The sequence below is a fragment of the Cyprinodon tularosa genome, unplaced genomic scaffold (genome assembly GCF_016077235.1).
Source record: "Cyprinodon tularosa strain WSP-4 unplaced genomic scaffold, ASM1607723v1 ctg516, whole genome shotgun sequence".
NCBI lineage: Eukaryota > Metazoa > Chordata > Actinopteri > Cyprinodontiformes > Cyprinodontidae > Cyprinodon > Cyprinodon tularosa.
Window position 1 is genome coordinate 220,330 of NW_024039248.1, and position 18,321 is coordinate 238,650.

The 18,321-nt window shown below is 38.9% G+C and overlaps 1 protein-coding gene across 1 annotated transcript; it reads right to left on the bottom strand.

Moving 5' to 3' along the window:
- Positions 1-840: 840 nt before the first annotated feature.
- Positions 841-11,835, bottom strand: sdf2l1 (stromal cell-derived factor 2-like 1). Its single transcript, XM_038303658.1, has 3 exons — positions 11,569-11,835; positions 6,314-6,510; positions 841-1,624 (listed from the first exon to the last, which is right to left on the bottom strand). The coding sequence occupies exons 1-3, from the start codon at positions 11,795-11,797 to the stop codon at positions 1,346-1,348; spliced, it is 705 nt and encodes a 234-aa protein (XP_038159586.1). The 5' UTR covers positions 11,798-11,835; the 3' UTR covers positions 841-1,345.
- Between the last annotated feature and the right edge of the window lie 6,486 nt (positions 11,836-18,321).

Below are 18,321 nucleotides of genomic sequence, written 5' to 3' on the forward strand. Positions count from 1 at the left end.
TAAACGGCTCATTATGCTTGACACACAGACATTTAGTGCGAAAAATTAGCCGTCCATCACAGCATCTTTCCTCCGTTTTAGCCGGGCCCATCCCACTACATGAGGAATTAGAAAACAAAGCCATTTACAACTTTATCAAAGCCCCTTCATGCCCTCCGAGAGCCACGGGGATTACTTTCCTGGAGTTTTTTCCACAATCTGCTGATCGTGGTGATATCTATGAGCTAATTTACGGTATTTCTGTATATGTTTACATTTGCGAACCCTCGGCAGAAGGATCCGCTGCCTGCTCGCTGTGTTGTGCAAGATGATCCGACCGCGTAGTTACAAATTGCGCCTGGTACTCCGAGCAGAACTTTTGTCTATGCACAGTCCCCCGGAGGGGTGTGGAAGCTCCCAGAATAAGCCAAGCTTAAATGACAGGCACTTGTTTCCCATCTTCCCATTATAATTTATTCAAGTTGGTATTGTTTTTCCCAGATATGACATTAACTATTTGCAACATATTAGTCACTGAATAATATTAGTGAAATGCTCTTCCAGTTCAGATGAAACCAGCTCTATGTAAATTAGTTCTAAGGTACAAACTATGTTAACATTCGCTCTGTATGTGTCTCTGTGAGACAATATGGTCCTTTTATCAGTCTGTTCTGTATGAACATCCATTTTCTGGCGTCCCTGGGTGGTCAGGAAGCCCAAAACCCTTTAAAGCAGTAGTTCAATATAGGTTCAGACGTATTATAACAAATCTGTGTAAAATCACTTATATGTAAAATGTAGTGAAACAATGTACTAAACTCCATAAACTCAATCAAATTATGCCAGATGAAGACACCAGAGTTATAGAACTAAACTTTATAACCACAGAAAGGTGTTAAGATGCCTGATGGCACACCTGATTACAGATTTTTTTTTTTATAAGAAGAAATCAAAGTCTGTCAGAAAGTTGTACTGTGAATGTAAACGCCATCAGCACTTTCAGCAAGTTTTCCCTTCTTAAGTCAACATTAAATCTAATCATTGATTGAAACAAACCTGTATTAAAACACAGTCTAATTGAAGGAATGACACTGGATCCATGTCTAAACAAACTCAGTAAATAACAGGAGTGAAATGAGGACATTCAGGACGGGTTAAACGCCATATGCGTTATTAAAGTTTGTCTTTTCTGAAAAACACACTTTAACGGGACTACAGTGTGCACAGATTCAATGGACATACCCCCCCCCGCCCAGGTCACATTAAAAGTCATATCTACATCACTAAAAAAAAAACGTTTGGCTCAGGGAGCTGGAAAGCGGCGCCAGAGAAGAGAGCATGTCCAAAATCAACTATTCAGCTCATGTCAGAGTTCATCATGCCGCAGTGGCTCCTGGCTGGGCTGAATGAACACACCCTCCATGGTGCGCCACCAGTTGTGCTGGTTGGGGGAGCTCATGCCGTGCACCTCCCGCTGTCCACGGATCGGGTGGCCGTACTGCTCGCCTGTAACGCTGAGGAAGACTTCTGTGCCCAGATGTTTGAAGCGTACAGTTTCATCCCGCTCCCAGTAGATGCCATCGCATTGGACGGTCCACACATCTAGATCGTCCCCCTCTCCGTTCTCTCCGAAGGCGCTGACCTCCTGCAAAAACAAAATCAGTTAATGGAAGTTCTTCTTTGTATTCAGGCAGTAAATACACCTTTTAGTTATGTGAATCAGCCAGTCAGTTGGCAGTTATTGTTAAAGATCCTATATTATGTAAAATTCACATTATAAACATTTTGTAACAGCCATGTTAACAGCCCATTGGTTGAGCTCTGGCCTTCTTCTCATGCATTATTCTGCAAGCCTAGCCGCTATCTTTATGAACTCTGACTGGTTGTCATGGTTGCAGGTTGAGGGGACTGGCCTTTGGGAGGATGGAGGCATGGAAAGCCACAAAATCTCATCCAGAGGAGGGCTGAATAGGTTGATTTTTGCTAAAAACTGTGGACAAACCTGAGAGGAATTTTCCTGCACAAATTGCTAAATCTTTAGCTATTTGACTTTTTTTTATTGCTCAAAAATGAATGAATCACAAAGAAATTAAATAAAACAAGCAAAAATTGTCCAATTTCTGTAGAAAAAAGATTTATAAATCATAGTCAATTTAAAAGATGAAGGTTTTCTATGATTTTAGGGTTAATAGCTGGATGTTTTTCGTCCCATCACCAAATGTAAAAAAACTAAACATCACAGACAAAAGGTGAATATATTGGACATTATATTCTTGATTTAAAGAGGGTTAAAACTGTCATTTTTGAAAGGAAAAAAAATCCCAGTATTTCTTTCTAAATGTATTTCTGCATCAGTCACAAACCTAATTTTAGAAAAACTTGGAATTGTGAACAAGGGTGACTGAAAGTTTCTCTGAGGGCTGTAATTTGGCCCCTGGGTCCCACTTTGAACACCCTTTTAATAGTTTGTTTTAACTGCAATAACATAAATCAAATGATTTTAAGGACCTAGAGTATGGCAGGTTTCCTTTTCCTTGTAAATATTTACTTTTGTAATCTTTCATCACCCAGCAGGTGTGGCAGACAAAACCTTCCCTGGGGGTGACTTGTTCTGGGACGGGAAACTAGCAGGAAATTGATTTGGGGGTCGGGTTGATTGAAATACCTGGACTTGGTTTTCAAGATTTGAAGACGTTTCGCCACCTCTCCAGGAAGCTTTCTCAATTCAAATGTCTGGATCCGCAGTGAGTTTGAGTCTTATATAGACAACGCCTTGTATCGCTTGGAAACATGCAATGGAAACCGATGAATGGGTCGTTAGTTCCATCGTTAGCCTGTAATATCTGAACCTGTCTATGATTCTAGGGGTCAGTCGTTAAAGGGGGGATTGTCATTAAGGGGGGGATTGTAGAATGTAGAATGGGAGGCAGATCTTTTAGTTATCAGGCTCCTCTCCTGTGGAACCAACTACCAGTTTTAGTCCGTGAGGCAGACACCCTGTCTACTTTTAAGGCTAGGCTTAAAACTTTCATTTTTGATAAAGCTTATAGTTAGGGTGGCTCAGGTTATCCTGAGCTATCTCTATAGTTATGCTGCTATAGGCTTAGACTTTTGGAGGACATAGGGACCCCCATTTCATCATTCTGCTTCATTCTCTCTCTGTTCTCCTATTCTGCAGAATCTGTTAGTTCAATCTCTAACCTTCTGCTCTCTCTGCTTTTCCTCAGAGTAGCTTTGCCTCGTCTGTTCCTGTTTGGCTGTGACGTCATCCTGGAAAAAAACATCAGCTGTGCTGCTTCTATCAACACCCTTGTTAATAGATGTTGGAGATCGGCCTGTTTTCCAGTGTGGTCCTGTTTCTCTGACCGTGACTGAGTGGATGTGCTCTCTTCGTCCTCTGGCATGGGAGCTGCCTTGGAGCTCGTCTGCCTGGCTGTGTGTTTCCTGGACGGGGCCGCCTTTTACAGCTGCTTTTTGTAGCTCTGCTTCTGTCTCCTTGAACCCCAGTCGGCCTCGGCAGATGGCCGCTCACACTGAGCCTGGTTCTGCTGGAGGTTTCTTCCTGTTAAAAGGGAGTTTTTCCTCTCCACTGTCGCTACAAGCATGCTTAGTGTGGGGGATTGTATTTGAGTCAATGAGTCAATGCAATCAACTGGTTTTCCTTAGATAGAAAACTTTGTATCAATTTGACTGTATGATCTGGTTGAACTGTAAAGTGCCTTGAGATGACATGTGTTGTGAATTTGGCGCTATATAAATAAACTGAATTGAATTGAATTGAATTGTCTCCTGTAATACCTGAAACCTGTCTACGATTGTTAAGGGTTGGTCGTTAAGGAGGTATTGTTCACCGGCTGGAGCGGGTAAGTCCCTCGTTCCTCTGTGATGGGGTGGGGGGTTTGGTGATATCTGGAAGGGATCATGTCTATGATTGAATTGTATGTTTTTGGAAGCTGGAATCTGAGTCCACCACCTCTGTTTAAAGTTGTTTTTTCTCTCTTAACATAGATGGCTTCCTTCACGCCCCTCTCAAACCACCTATTTTCTGTATCCAGAATATGGACATTCTGGTCCTCAAAAGAATGTCCTTTGTCCACAAGGTGTAGGTGTACTGCCGAGTCTTGTCCAGAGGCGGCCGCTCTTCTGTGTTGGGCCATGCGAAGACCATTTAAGCTTGGCCGCTCTTCGCATGGCCCAACACAGAAGAGCGGCCGCCTCTGGACAAGACTCGGCAGTACACCTACACCTTGTGGACAAAGGACATTCTTTTGAGGACCAGAATGTCCATATTCTGGATAAAGAAAATAGGTGGTTTGGTGAGGTCAAAGTTCATCCTAAACATCAACAGCTAGTAATGGTGGTGGGGTTTATCTCACAGCTCACCAGTATGAACGTGGCGCTACCCTGCAGCTGAGTTGGTATAATGACTGCTCTAAGCGGGTTGTTCTGTCAGCTAAAGGCATGTTTTAGAGCCTCTACACTCCAGTTAACGATTAATTGATTACTAAATTAGTTGATTATTTCAATAATCAATGAATCAATATTAATCAAATTTATTGTTTCAGCCCTAATCTTTATAATTTTGGAAAATTGCGTGTTTATTCTTGTAAATATGCCACTTTAAAGTCAAAAATTTAAATTCCATTTTTTCCCCCCGTATTTGAGTGGCCCTAATGCCGCCGTAGCTGTGCTAGCAGCTCCGCTAGCGGCTCCAACACATACAAAGCTGCACCCTAAACTTGTGCTATGCTAACTGATAACAGCTGATGTTCCAACTCTGCTTCATCTCTCCGATATAGACTTAAATCTATCTGTGGAAACCTCTGATTCTTCACCACATCTGTGATGTCGGCCACTGGAGCAGCTGTCATTAACCTGTCAGGATTCCACTTCCATGTCAGAAAAAAAAAGCAAATTTTTTTATGTGTGATATATATTTCAAAAGTATTCAACCAATGTGAACTATCCAGACATATACATTCGTTTATAATAAGAAAAGGTTAAGACAGGCTCTTTGAAGTAATAGCTGAGAATGGGTTATGGGGAAAGAGAGATGGGTTATTGTAGGAGGACTTTTTTCCACTTTCTAGCAGACCAGACTAATAAAAGGAAAAAGGCTAAACTAGAAGTAATGTGATCTAGCAGCCAGCTATAATAAAAATAATCTATACATAATCTATCGTTAATTTGAACTATTCAGCTAAGAAAACTTTCTGAAAAAAACGAGAGGGGAAAAACTGGGTCACAGGATCAGACGCCTTCTCCCTCTCTTGTCTTTCTCCTTTTCTTTCCGTTCATTTTTGAAACCCAGACTTTGGGGTGCAGCATTTTTCAGCCACAGACAATTTTACCGAACTGCAATTATTTCCACATTTTCTTGTTAATTAGTTTCTTTCATTATCACTATGTCAAATGATGTGCGTGTGGCATTTAAGCCCCCGTACGAGCGAACTGATGAACCTGATGCGATAAAGGAGCTGAGGACAAAACCATTTATTGCAATTTCACGGGACGAGGGGGGTGTTAATATATTCATGCTTTTTTTTAGGGATCCACGATATTGGGATTTTGGCCGATATCCGATATGCCGATATTTTAAAACTCATGTAGCCGATAACCGCTGGACAAAAATAAGTAGTCATTGAAAATAGCAGTTTTGTTATCCATTTCTGACACTTTGAAAAATAATATACTCAAATATGTTTTCATATGCTGATATCAAATAGATTTTTAAAAACGCGGTATCGATCTATTTTACTTTCAAAATCTCGTGAAATTTCATCGTTCTGTTACAAACTCTCGTGATATTTTGCAAATTCTTGTTAGTAAAATAGATTGATACCGCGTCAATATATCAACATATAAAAATATGGCAAAATTTGGTGAATTTTCGGGGAATTTCGTAGCATAACGATGACATATAGCAATATTTCATTAGTAAAAGAGATTGATATGGTGTTTTTAAATGTCAATATATCAGCATATGAAGATATTGGGATATTTTAATGTATCAATATTTATTCCCTCGTCTTTAGAAGTTTTTAAGTCTGTAAAAAAGAAGTTTTTGAGGAAGAAGACTTTAGAAACTCAGAAGCTGATCAAATATCGGGTTAAATATCGGTGGGGTGGCCAATGTCCGATATTCAGTTTTAAGGCCAATACCGATAGGGGGCCGATTATATCATGCATCCCTACTTTTTTTTCACTGTTTACTGCTGAAAAATGAGGGAGAACATGAAGATTATTTATTTTACTGCTGATTCTTTTCATATTTGAAAAATATAGCAGGACCCTCTCAGTCAAGGGCCCTTAGAATGATCTTAACCACTCTGACCTGGTTATTGGAGATGGGAGAGCTGAAGTGGTGGGTGTGAAGGTTTCGGTTGGTCTTCATGTGTGTGATCCGGATGGCCTGACCGCATTTGATGGCCGAGCCGCGCTGACATGGATGCCCTGGCTTCCCACGGATCTGCCAGTAACTGTTGGCATCGTCTGCGCTCTCCACGCCGGTGACAGACTGCTGTCCGCTGCCTGCAGAGAATCATCAGGAACTCATTTAAAGCTGTAGCTGTGTTTTGAAAAACCAAATTAAATTATGTAAAAGCTCCTTGAAGGAGAATCTGCTGAGGTAAAGCCCCCTCTCAGGTTTGAGAGTTATGATTTAACAATCCTAAAAACCTTTTTTCTGTTTTAAACTCAACGTTCAAGTCAAGCTACTGGCTCTAAGTTATCCTGATTAATCTAAGGATGTCTGGGCTTTGGAAAAACATATTTAGAAAGGTTTCAAACCCAAGATGCTGAGATGTGGCAGCGCCAACTTGAGGCTCCATTAAACATGTCCCTGCTGTACGATATCTATCCTACTATGAATTTTTCCATTTGTTGAACTCTAAAATAAGATTCTTCCTGTTCAAAACTACATTCCTAATAGCCAGAAATGTACATATAGATATCCTAAATTACATTTTTGCTAGCAAAAATTAAATTTCAGGATGCCAAAAATATAATTGTACTAGTAAGAATAAACCTTCAAATACTTAGAAATCTTTACAAATTTTACGTGGCCGTTTTGACATTTATTAGCTTGACTGAGTATATATTTCAGATGTCTCAAATACATTTCTTCCTAGCCAAAATGAATGCCCTTATTAGAAATTAATTCTGGATATCTAGAATATTATATTCATTTTTGCTATCTGAAATAGTAATTATGACTAGCAGTAACTCTATTACAAAGATCGGAAATTAAATTAATCCTCATCAGATTTCATTTTTAGATAGGAAGAATGCTATTATAGAAGTGAAAGTCAAATACACATGAATGGGAAACATGACGTCATTTGTACTAGTAAGAATTACATTTTAGATATCTGAAATGTTCATTTTGACCAGGAAGTAATGCATTTGAGACATCTGGATTACATATTCAGTCAAGCAAATAAATGTCAAAACAGCCTGCCATACACAGATGGTCCAAAAATAAAATAAGCTGGTTACCACCATAGATATCCATAATAAAGGCTAGATGTCTTACGGCGGAGTCTCAAACGTCATCACCGGCGGCCATCTTACCTCAGGCAGGCTTTCTGTTGTGCTCTGTGGTACCTAATGTAAGGTGAGTGATCAGCACGAACACAAATACTCTTATCTCACTGAATTCTTGACGGATTTACAAACAGTTTGGTTTCTTACAAACATTATGAACGTGGCTATTATTCTAGATGCTTGAACATGTCGAAATTGCAGATTTTCTTGTCGAAAAATGACTTAATCATGCAGCATAGTTGTGCATCACGGCTACTTGCGCAAGTTATCAAGGCTGAGACTATTAGTCAATTATATAGGTTTTACTGACACCAATAACGATTGTATGACAATTAATCTTTGGTGTAAATTACAATATTTGTGGATGTGGTTGTAGTTATTAGTTGGCTAATAACAATAATCTGAGCGTTGTTGTATTTTCATTATTAGCCTAACGTTAGCTGGCTAATAACAAGAAGCTGCAAAGTGAGACCTAACGTTAGTAAGTTAGCAGCTAACGTTACATATTAGCTAGCTGCTAACGTTAACCAGCAACTTTACATCAGTGGAAGAGGCAGAATTTAACATGATTTCCAATCGATTTGGTTTGTCAAAACATCTTACATTATGTTACAGGAATTTGCTGGGTTTATTAAAAGGAAGATGCCAGACTTTTGCTATGATATAATAGTATTACAAGATTGTTGTTGACTCAAAGCTTTTATAAGTTTGTATTAGTTTCATTTGGACAACTTAAAGATGGTGTTGTGCCAAACATTTTCAACTTTCCAGCTCATCTTCAAAGGGCATGTGTATCATTGAAATTTAATCACATATTGATATACCAATCTTATACACTGTGAATTGTTGTTGGTCACTTTTGTTTTTGTTTCTGCAGGTTATATAATGTGTAAGCAGGAGGAGAAGATCTTCCATCCCCGTTTGCTGACATTCCTGCGCTAGTACATGACCACAGCTACCTTCCTGTCCGCTTTGATGGCCTTGTGGACAACGCTCTCTTGTACATTATACAGAAGCTCAATAAAACCTTCCTTTTCAAAGGGCATTAGCCAAGCTATGTTTTTTGGGTCATTTTTTAAATCTCTGTCTTCCATGTGTATACCATCACAGTAGTGTAGGTGGGGATTTCAACATGCTACATCTATATATACTTGTGAAGGGGACTATTGTACCAATTTTAATAGCAAATAAATGTCACTTTTATAATGGTTTAAAAATAGGAACTTTTGTGTAATTACCCCTGATATATAATCCGAATAGTCTACATGAAACTTCAAAGTGTTACCTTTAATTTGAAACCTGGATTATGCTTCTACACCAAGAGGTTGCCACACAATAAGCCTTTTTTGTCAGTATTTCATATTTTATTATAACAATAATATTCATATTATAAAAGTATGTATGTAAATATAAATAAATTAGGACCTTGAAATAGTTAATCACACCCAAATAAAAGTGTTTATTTATATATATATACATATTTATATATATATATTTATATATATACATATATATTTATATTTATATATATATATATGTACACACATATATATGTACACACATATATATATATATATATATATATATATATATATACATATATATATATATATATATATATATATACACATATATATATATATATATATAGGTATCTATATCTATATAGATATCTATATAGATATAGATATCTATAGATATAGATATCTATAGATATAGATATCTATAGCAGTGGCGGCCGGCCCATAGGGGGCGCTGGGGCACCGCCCTCCCTGATAAGAAGAGAGAAACGTAAAATATATTTTTAGAAATTAACTCACAAATGTCAGTTTTACTCTCTAGACTGTGTACCTATAAGCAAAACAAATTATATAAACTACATTTCCCTATCTACTGTCATTAATTTGTGGATTTCCACAGACAGACTCCTACCGTCTCTGTTCTGGGGGCGTTGATCAGACTGACCCACATTTGCAGAGAATCTGTCAATCATGTACTATTGCTAGGTGAATTTAATGGCCAATCAGCGTCTCGGAACTTTATGGTATTGGGGCGCTGAAAATACTGCGCTTTAACAGGCTTCTCTTCTGAACCCAAGCGCAGGTGCAGACAATTAGAGGGAAGATGGCGAATGTAACGACCGAGATGCAGCTTCCACCAAATTCGGTGAGATCCTTATTTATCTACCCGTTTGCCAGAAGAACATCCCTGTTGTAGGATATGAACATTTCATGTCATGGTTATTGTGACTGTGACGAATCCACCTCGTCGCTTAAAACAACCTCTCTAACTTTGCGCGCCACACACACATTCCTGTTATACTGTGTTTGTGAGGACCAATACACTCGCGCTGAGACCAGTAGCTCCATGAACTTAAAACACACAAGCTGTTCCTGGTTACCTGCTGGCATATTGAGGGTGCACACTTAATATTTCAGTGGGGTTAGCCGTGTGTGTGTGTGTGTGTGTGGGGGGGGGGGGGGGGTGTACGTGTTTATGCTACGGGGACTTGTCATCTTCAGTCTGGCTGCGTCTTTGCTGGGTTCAAACCCAGTTTGGTGTAATTGAATAAGTCAATGAATCTGTGTAAAAGAATTAAGTTGTAAAAATTATTTGTTTTTGTACATCAATTGTTTGTGGAGGTAATATATGGACAAAACTGATTAATGAGAAGAAATCAGAAATAAGAGAGCCTGATGTGAGGGGCTTAAACTATTTAATGAGGGCTGTGGGAAGAAAAGCGGCAATTTTTGTTTTCTGTTTCTTTGTTACATTGCTGGTAACCGGAGGGAGGCTGAGGCCCAGAGTATCTTGTATGTTTAGTTTCTTTTGCACCCTGTTTTGAGTTTTTGAGCTCAATAAATCACCAACACCGGTAACCCGACTGAGACTGGATTCTTGGAGGCCAAAGAACCCCGTCACAGTGACCCAAATCATCACTGTTACTGTTATTATATAGTAAATTAAATCATTACTGTTAAATTGTATGTATTGTCCAATTGTTTATTTGAATTCTTATTCCGGATTAGTTGGAGACATACACTAGGCTATATCAGCCCCACCAAAAATATTTTTCACCAGCCTCCACTGATCTATAGATATAGATATCTATAGATATAGATATATCTATAGATATAGATATCTATAGATATATCTATATATCATGTTGCCATTCAGTACACTGAGTTTTAATAGCATATATTGATTTAACATAAATACCTTGTGCATGTGTATATTTATTGCACCTGTATGTTCTATTCAATGTTCTTTTCATATGAAATTCCATGGTTATAATTATTCATAAGTGTGCAGTGTCATAACTACATGTCTGACTTTTGTTTAACAAACCAAACAGTTAGACAATTGAGGAAGTTATGGTTATTTAAGTACATGCGCCTTTAAAACACAATGTTACGAATGAGCGAGCTGCCTGTGGCAAGATGGCCGCCACGTGCGGACGTCGACCCCCATTGGCCAGCAGCGCGGACGAGACATCTAGCCTTTATTATGGATATCTTGGTTACCACAGCTGCACACAGACCTGGCCGACAGGATGTACCATTGCTCATCTGCCTTTCAAAATAAAAGCACTAAAACAACGTGCCGATTCCTAGGGTAATGATGATAATATTACAAAAAATAAAAATAATAATAAATCAAAAGAAAAAGCCTAGCTAAAAACAACAGAAGATGCCTGGAAGCAAAACCAACCAGGAGGAAATACACCTTCATAATGATGGAGGGAGCAAAAACCTTTACAGAAAATTGTATGTCAATAAAGAAACAATAAGCGAACAATAAATTGAGTAATTTAGCATTTATTTGCCATCTACAGCTTCATACTATAATAAATCAATTTAGTGAATCTCTGCGGGCCTTAAAGGATGTCAGGATGCAGCTCAGCTGTTATCTATCGGAGTTCTGGAGCCACCATCACGGACAATACTGAAGCTTTTCACCCAAACAGCTGCATTTAACCGGTTAAATGAGACCAACCAGCTCTTTTATTAATCGGTGGTAATTTTAATTGAGTCGCGCCGTTACCTGATCCGTATTTGACATCGTGTGAATGGAGGCGGACGTTGTGTCGCGTGTTGAGCAGCTTGACCAGCGAGCCGCAGGTCACATAGTTCAGCTCCGACTCTTTGCCCTGACAGCCGGACAGCAGCAGCAGGAACAGCGGGAGCAGATGGAGCAGCAGCCCGCGAAACAACCCGCCGAACAAACACAGCCTCTCCATGTTAGCGGCTCCGGTCTCAGAACCGGCATACATCCTCAGCTTTACCGACTCCGTCACCGACCAATCAGCTTCTCTACCTCTGTCCGCGACCAATCATCGCCTGACAAGTCCCAAAACACGGAAATAAATGTCAGCTTGTGATTGGTCGCTCTACCCTTATGTTTCGTCATGTTTACGAAAAGCCGGAAGACGCAATTATGTATATTTTTCTACAGAAATATAATATTTTTTGTAAGAACAATCAAATACCTAATTTACCAAACATTGTTTATTTAATAAAATTATATAAACGGGGAATATCAAGGAAAGTGAAGACAACCATTTTCTGAGTCTTCAGTGATTTATTTAAAATGTTTAAAAAAAAAAAGTAGCTTTTTAGATTCTAGATTGGCTTTGGATTTTTTTTATCATCAGAGGCCACAGAAATCATGGCCAGAGATTTCAGAGGAATATAAAATATGATCAGGAATGTATATTAAATAAAAGTGATATCAAATATGATCAGAAATGAAAAAAATAATGCAGGCCTAACAAGTTTCTACCATCAGAATGAGGGAAAAAGGAACCATTCATGATAAACATTGTTATAATGGGCTTTATTACAATAAAAATAATAATAAAAAATGTGTATGTATGTATATATATATATATATATATATATATATATATATATATATATATATATATATATATATATATATATATATATATATATATATATATATATATATATATATATATATAAACCTGAAAATTAAACCATTAAATATCTGGCAAAGAGAAAAAAAAGTATATATTTTTTCAACTAATTCCCTGAAAGACTCCAGGTTCTGCAACAAATTTTCATTGTGCGGCTTTATGAGGTGCTGTTTTTTTTTACTTTGTTTGGTATTTAAGTGGGATGTGCTGTAAAAACATATGATATATTTCGTTTTGGTGCAAAAAACAAAACTATATAGACCTTCCTTTTATGACTCTGTGGTGGCCTCAGCCCTCCTCTACGCTGTCATCTGCTGGGCCCCTGGCAGCTCAGAGCGGGACAGAAAGAGACTGAATAAGCTGGTGAGGAAGGCCTCTTCTGTCCTGGGCTGCCCTCTGGATTCGGTGGAGGAAGTGGCTGAGAGGAGGATGCCGTCCAAACTCACATCCATCATGGACACCACCTCTCACCCCCTGTGCCAGACTGTAGAGGAGCTGAGCTGCTCCTTTAGTCAGAGACTTAGACACCCTGTCTGTAAGAAGGAGTGCTACCACAGGTCATTCATTCCTGCTGCCACCAGACTCTATAATAATGCACTATAACCACAATAACTCCTGTAAAAACCACTGTGCAGCTATATTATTATAGTTTTTTATTTATTGACTGTGCAATATTCTGTGCAATATGCTGAATGTGCAATATATGTGAATAGAATAGTCATACCACTACCTCTCCGTGGCTCCTCACCTACTACACTTTAATGTAAAAGTAAATCCACCTGTATATAAGCCATCCGGATTGTACATATGACACCTCAAATCTCTGTGCTACTGCCTTGTATTTTTTATTTTTTATTTCTTATTTTTATTTTGTTTTGCATTGTGTGTGATACATGTACACTTGCACCTTAATCCTTATTTATCTTGATATACTGTATATACCTTGATATACTGTAAATATATTGTTTATTCTTAATGCACCTTTTTTCCTCCTTGTTTGCACCTTCTTCTTTAATTACTATGCCAATATGTGACCAGTGAATTTCTCCGCTGTGAGATCAATAAAGCTCATCTAATCTAATCATCTAATCTAATCTCTTATCTTGGGCCAAACGTCTTATTAGTAGTTTCACTACATTCAGTATTCTGTATTTACACCACCCGCTGTTAGTACTTAGACTGCTATCTAATTTCTATAACGCAGCTTAATTGGATTGCTTTCCTTTTATCACACTTTAAGATCATTAAAAACATTTAATATCAGAAGTAGAAAAACAAAATTATAATTTTATCAATTAAGGAAAAAAGTACAAATCATCCTGCTACAATGACTTTATTCAACTAGATGTTTAGATGTTTTGTTTACTAAACACTTCACCCCGAATTAGAGGGTGATTCAATAAGTAGGTCTGACAACATGATGTAGGCTTACGTATTTTAAATAGCAACACTTAGTGCCCTTATTCAAAATCTCTTACATTTATCATGCTTGGAACAATTACACACATTTTTTAAGGCTTTTGCACACAACCAACAGTAATAAAATCCTTATCTACCATAACGTCGGCTGACTGAGACAGCGGGCCAAGAAGTTCAGCTTCACAGACATTGAATAGTGCACCACTACTTAATGATTGGATAGAGGCCCAGAAACTATCACCCATTCTTAAAGGAGGAATCCAGAACAAAGCATTGCTAGATGAAATCTGCTACTATCAATAACTAGATGTAATCTGCTACTAGTCAATGAGTCATAGCAATATGCTACTAGTCAATGACTAGATTCAATTCAGTTTATTTCTATAGCGCCAATTCACAACATGTCATCTCAAGGTAGTTAACAAATCAACCAGATCATACATTCAGATTGGTTCCAAGTTTCCTATCTACGGAAAACCAGTTGATTGCATCGACTCATTGACTCTTCAGCAATCCCTCACACTAAGCATGCTTGTAGCGACAGTGGAGAGGAAAAACTCAGTTTTAACAGAAATAAACCTCCAGCAGAACCAGGCTCAGTGTGAGCGGCCATCTGCTGAGGCCGACTGGGGTTCAGGGAATGCAATCTGCTATTCAACTAGAAGCAATCTGCTACTAGTCAATGACTCACAGCAATCTGCTACTAGTCAATGGGTCACAGTAATCTGCTACTAGTCAATGGGTCAGCAATCTCCTACTAGCCAATGGGTCACAGCAGTCTGCTACTAGTCAATGACTAGGTGACATCTGCTACTAGTCAATGATTCACAGCAATCTGCTACTAGTCAATGGCTAGATGCAATCTGCTACTTGTCAATGACTCAGCAATCTGCTACTAGTCAATGACTTTATGCAATCTGCTATTAGTCAATGACACACAGTAACCTGCTACTAGTCAATGACTCACAGCAATCTGCTACTAGTCAATGGGTCACAGTAATTTGCTACTAGTCAATGGGTCACAGCAATCTGCTACTAGCCAATGGGTCACAGCAATCTGCTACTAGTCAATGACTAGGTGACATCTGCTACTAGTCAATGATTCACAGCAATCTGCTACTAGTCAATGGGTCATAGCATTCTGCTACTAGTCAATGACTAGATGCAATCTGCTACTTGTCAATGACTCAGCAATCTGCTACTAGTCAATGACTATATGCAATCTGCTATTAGTCAATGACACACAGTAACCTGCTACTAGTCAATGACTCACAGCAATCTGCTACTAGTCAATGGGTCACAGTAATCTGCTACTAGTCAATGACTCACAGCAATCTGCTACTAGTGAATGGGTCACAACAATCTGCTACTAGCCAATGGGTCACAGCAATCTGCTACTAGTCAATGACTAGGTGATATCTGCTACTAGTCAATGATTCACAGCAATCTGCTACTAGTCAATGGGTCATAGCAATCTGCTACTAGTCAATGACTATATGCAATCTGCTATTAGTCAATGACACACAGTAACCTGCTACTAGTCAATGACTCACAGCAATCTGCTACTAGTCAATGACTCACAGCAATCTGCTACTAGTCAATGGGTCACAGTAATCTGCTACTAGTCAATGATTCACAGCAATCTGCTACTAGTCAATGGGTCATAGCAATCTGCTACTAGTCAATGACCAGATGCAATCTGCTACTTGTCAATGACTCAGCAATCTGCTACTAGTCAATGACTATATGCAATCTGCTATTTGTCAATGACACACAGTAACCTGCTACTAGTCAATGACTCACAGCAATCTGCTACTAGTCAATGGGTCAGAGTAATCTGCTACTAGTCAATGACTCACAGCAATCTGCTACTAGTCAACGGGTCACATCAATCTGCTACTAGCCAATGGGTCACAGCAATCTGCTACTAGTCAATGACTAGGTGATATCTGCTACTAGTCAATGATTCACAGCAATCTGCTACTAGTCAATGGGTCATAGCAATCTGCTACTAGTCAATGACTAGATGCAATCTGCTACTTGTAATGACTCAGCAATCTGCTACTAGTCAATGACTATATGCAATCTGCTATTAGTCAATAACACACAGTAACCTGCTACTAGTTAATGACTCACAGCAATCTGCTACTAGTCAATGACTCACAGCAATCTGCTACTAGTCAAAGGGTCACAGTAATCTGCTACTAGCCAATGGGTCACAGCAATCTGCTACTAGCCAATGGGTCACAGCAGTCTGCTACTAGTCAATGACTCACAGCAATCTGATACTAGTCAATGGGTCACAGTAATCTGCTACTAGCTAATGGGTCACAGCAATCTGCTACTAGCCAATGACTCACAGCAATCTGCTACTAGTCAATGACTATATGCAATCTGCTATTAGTCAATGACACACAGTATCCTGCTACTAGTTAATGACTCACAGCAATCTGCTACTAGTCAATGAGTCACAGCAAACTGCTACTAGTCAATGGGTCACAGTAATTTGCTACTAGCCAATGGGTCACAGCAATCTGCTACTAGCTAATGGGTCACAGCAGTCTGCTACTAGTCAATGACTAGGTGACATTTGCTACTAGTCAATGATTCACAGCAGTCTGCTACTAGTCAATGGGTCATAGCAATCTGCTACTAGTCAATGACTAGATGCAATCTGCTACTTGTCAATGACTCAGCAATCTGCTACTAGTCAATGACTATATGCAATCTGCTATTAGTCAATGACACACAGTAACCTGCTACTAGTCAATGACTCACAGCAATCTGCTACTAGTCAATGAGTCACAGCAAACTGCTACTAGTCAATGGGTCACAGTAATTTGCTACTAGCCAATGGGTCACAGCAATCTGCTACTAGCTAATGGGTCACAGCAGTCTGCTACTAGTCAATGACTAGGTGACATTTGCTACTAGTCAATGATTCACAGCAGTCTGCTACTAGTCAATGGGTCATAGCAATCTGCTACTAGTCAATGACTAGATGCAATCTGCTACTTGTCAATGACTCAGCAATCTGCTACTAGTCAATGACTATATGCAATCTGCTATTAGTCAATGACACACAGTAACCTGCTACTAGTCAATGACTCACAGCAATCTGCTACTAGTCAATGAGTCACAGCAAACTGCTACTAGTCAATGGGTCACAGTAATTTGCTACTAGCCAATGGGTCACAGCAATCTGCTACTAGCTAATGGGTCACAGCAGTCTGCTACTAGTCAATGACTAGGTGACATTTGCTACTAGTCAATGATTCACAGCAGTCTGCTACTAGTCAATGGGTCATAGCAATCTGCTACTAGTCAATGACTAGATGCAATCTGCTACTTGTCAATGACTCAGCAATCTGCTACTAGTCAATGACTATATGCAATCTGCTATTAGTCAATGACACACAGTAACCTGCTACTAGTCAATGACTCACAGCAATCTGCTACTAGTCAATGGGTCACAGCAATCTGCTACTAGCCAATGGGTCACAGCAATCTGATACTAGTCAATGACTAGGTGAAATCTGCTACTAGTCAATGATTCACAGCAATCTGCTACTAGTCAATGGGACATAGCAATCTGCTACTAGTCAACGACTAGATGCAATCTGCTACTAGTCAATGACTCAGCAATCTGCTACTAGTCAATAACTCACAGTAACCTGCTACTAGTCAATGACTCACATTAATCAGCTACTAGTCACAGACGCACAGCAATCTGCTACTAGTCAATGATTTAAAGTAATCTGCTGCAGGTTATTGACTCAATGCAAAGTTTTTACAAGTCAACCACTTGATGCAATCTTTTGAAAGTCAATGACTTAATATAATCTTCTGGGCTGCCTTTTATTTAAAAAAATGGATGGATTCATTAAAAATGGACGGTAAACTTAACTTGCTTGCAACGTTTTCAATCTTGTCATATCTACCAGTTCTGTTCTTTACTTGCCAACATGTTTGCAGATAAGGACTACAAGATCCAAAAATGTCTTCAACCCAAGGAGAGAGAGGGATCTGGGAAGCCTGGAAGTCCTTGGAAACAACTTTATTAGATGAACCAAAGATTCTTTTGAGCTCTAAATCAACCCAAACAGCAGTTAACATTCCATTGAAAGCTGATTGGTCAGTAATTGTCTGATTGGTTCATTAGAAGGTTTTTCTGGATTATACTATTTTATCTAGACCCTGATTTCTTGTTGATTAGTACTAACCCTGATGAAGGCCACAAGCAGGAACATACTAGTATGCTGGTGAATTAAGTACCAGTTTTTTCTTGCATCAAGCATCACTGAAGTCCTTCCCTCATCATTCTGTTCAGTCATTTCAATTTTTCCATATAATGCCTGTTAACAACTCATGTTGTCTGAAGGGAAAACACAGAGAACAATGAAACCAAATCTTCCAGACAGATTATTGGTCAGATCCTT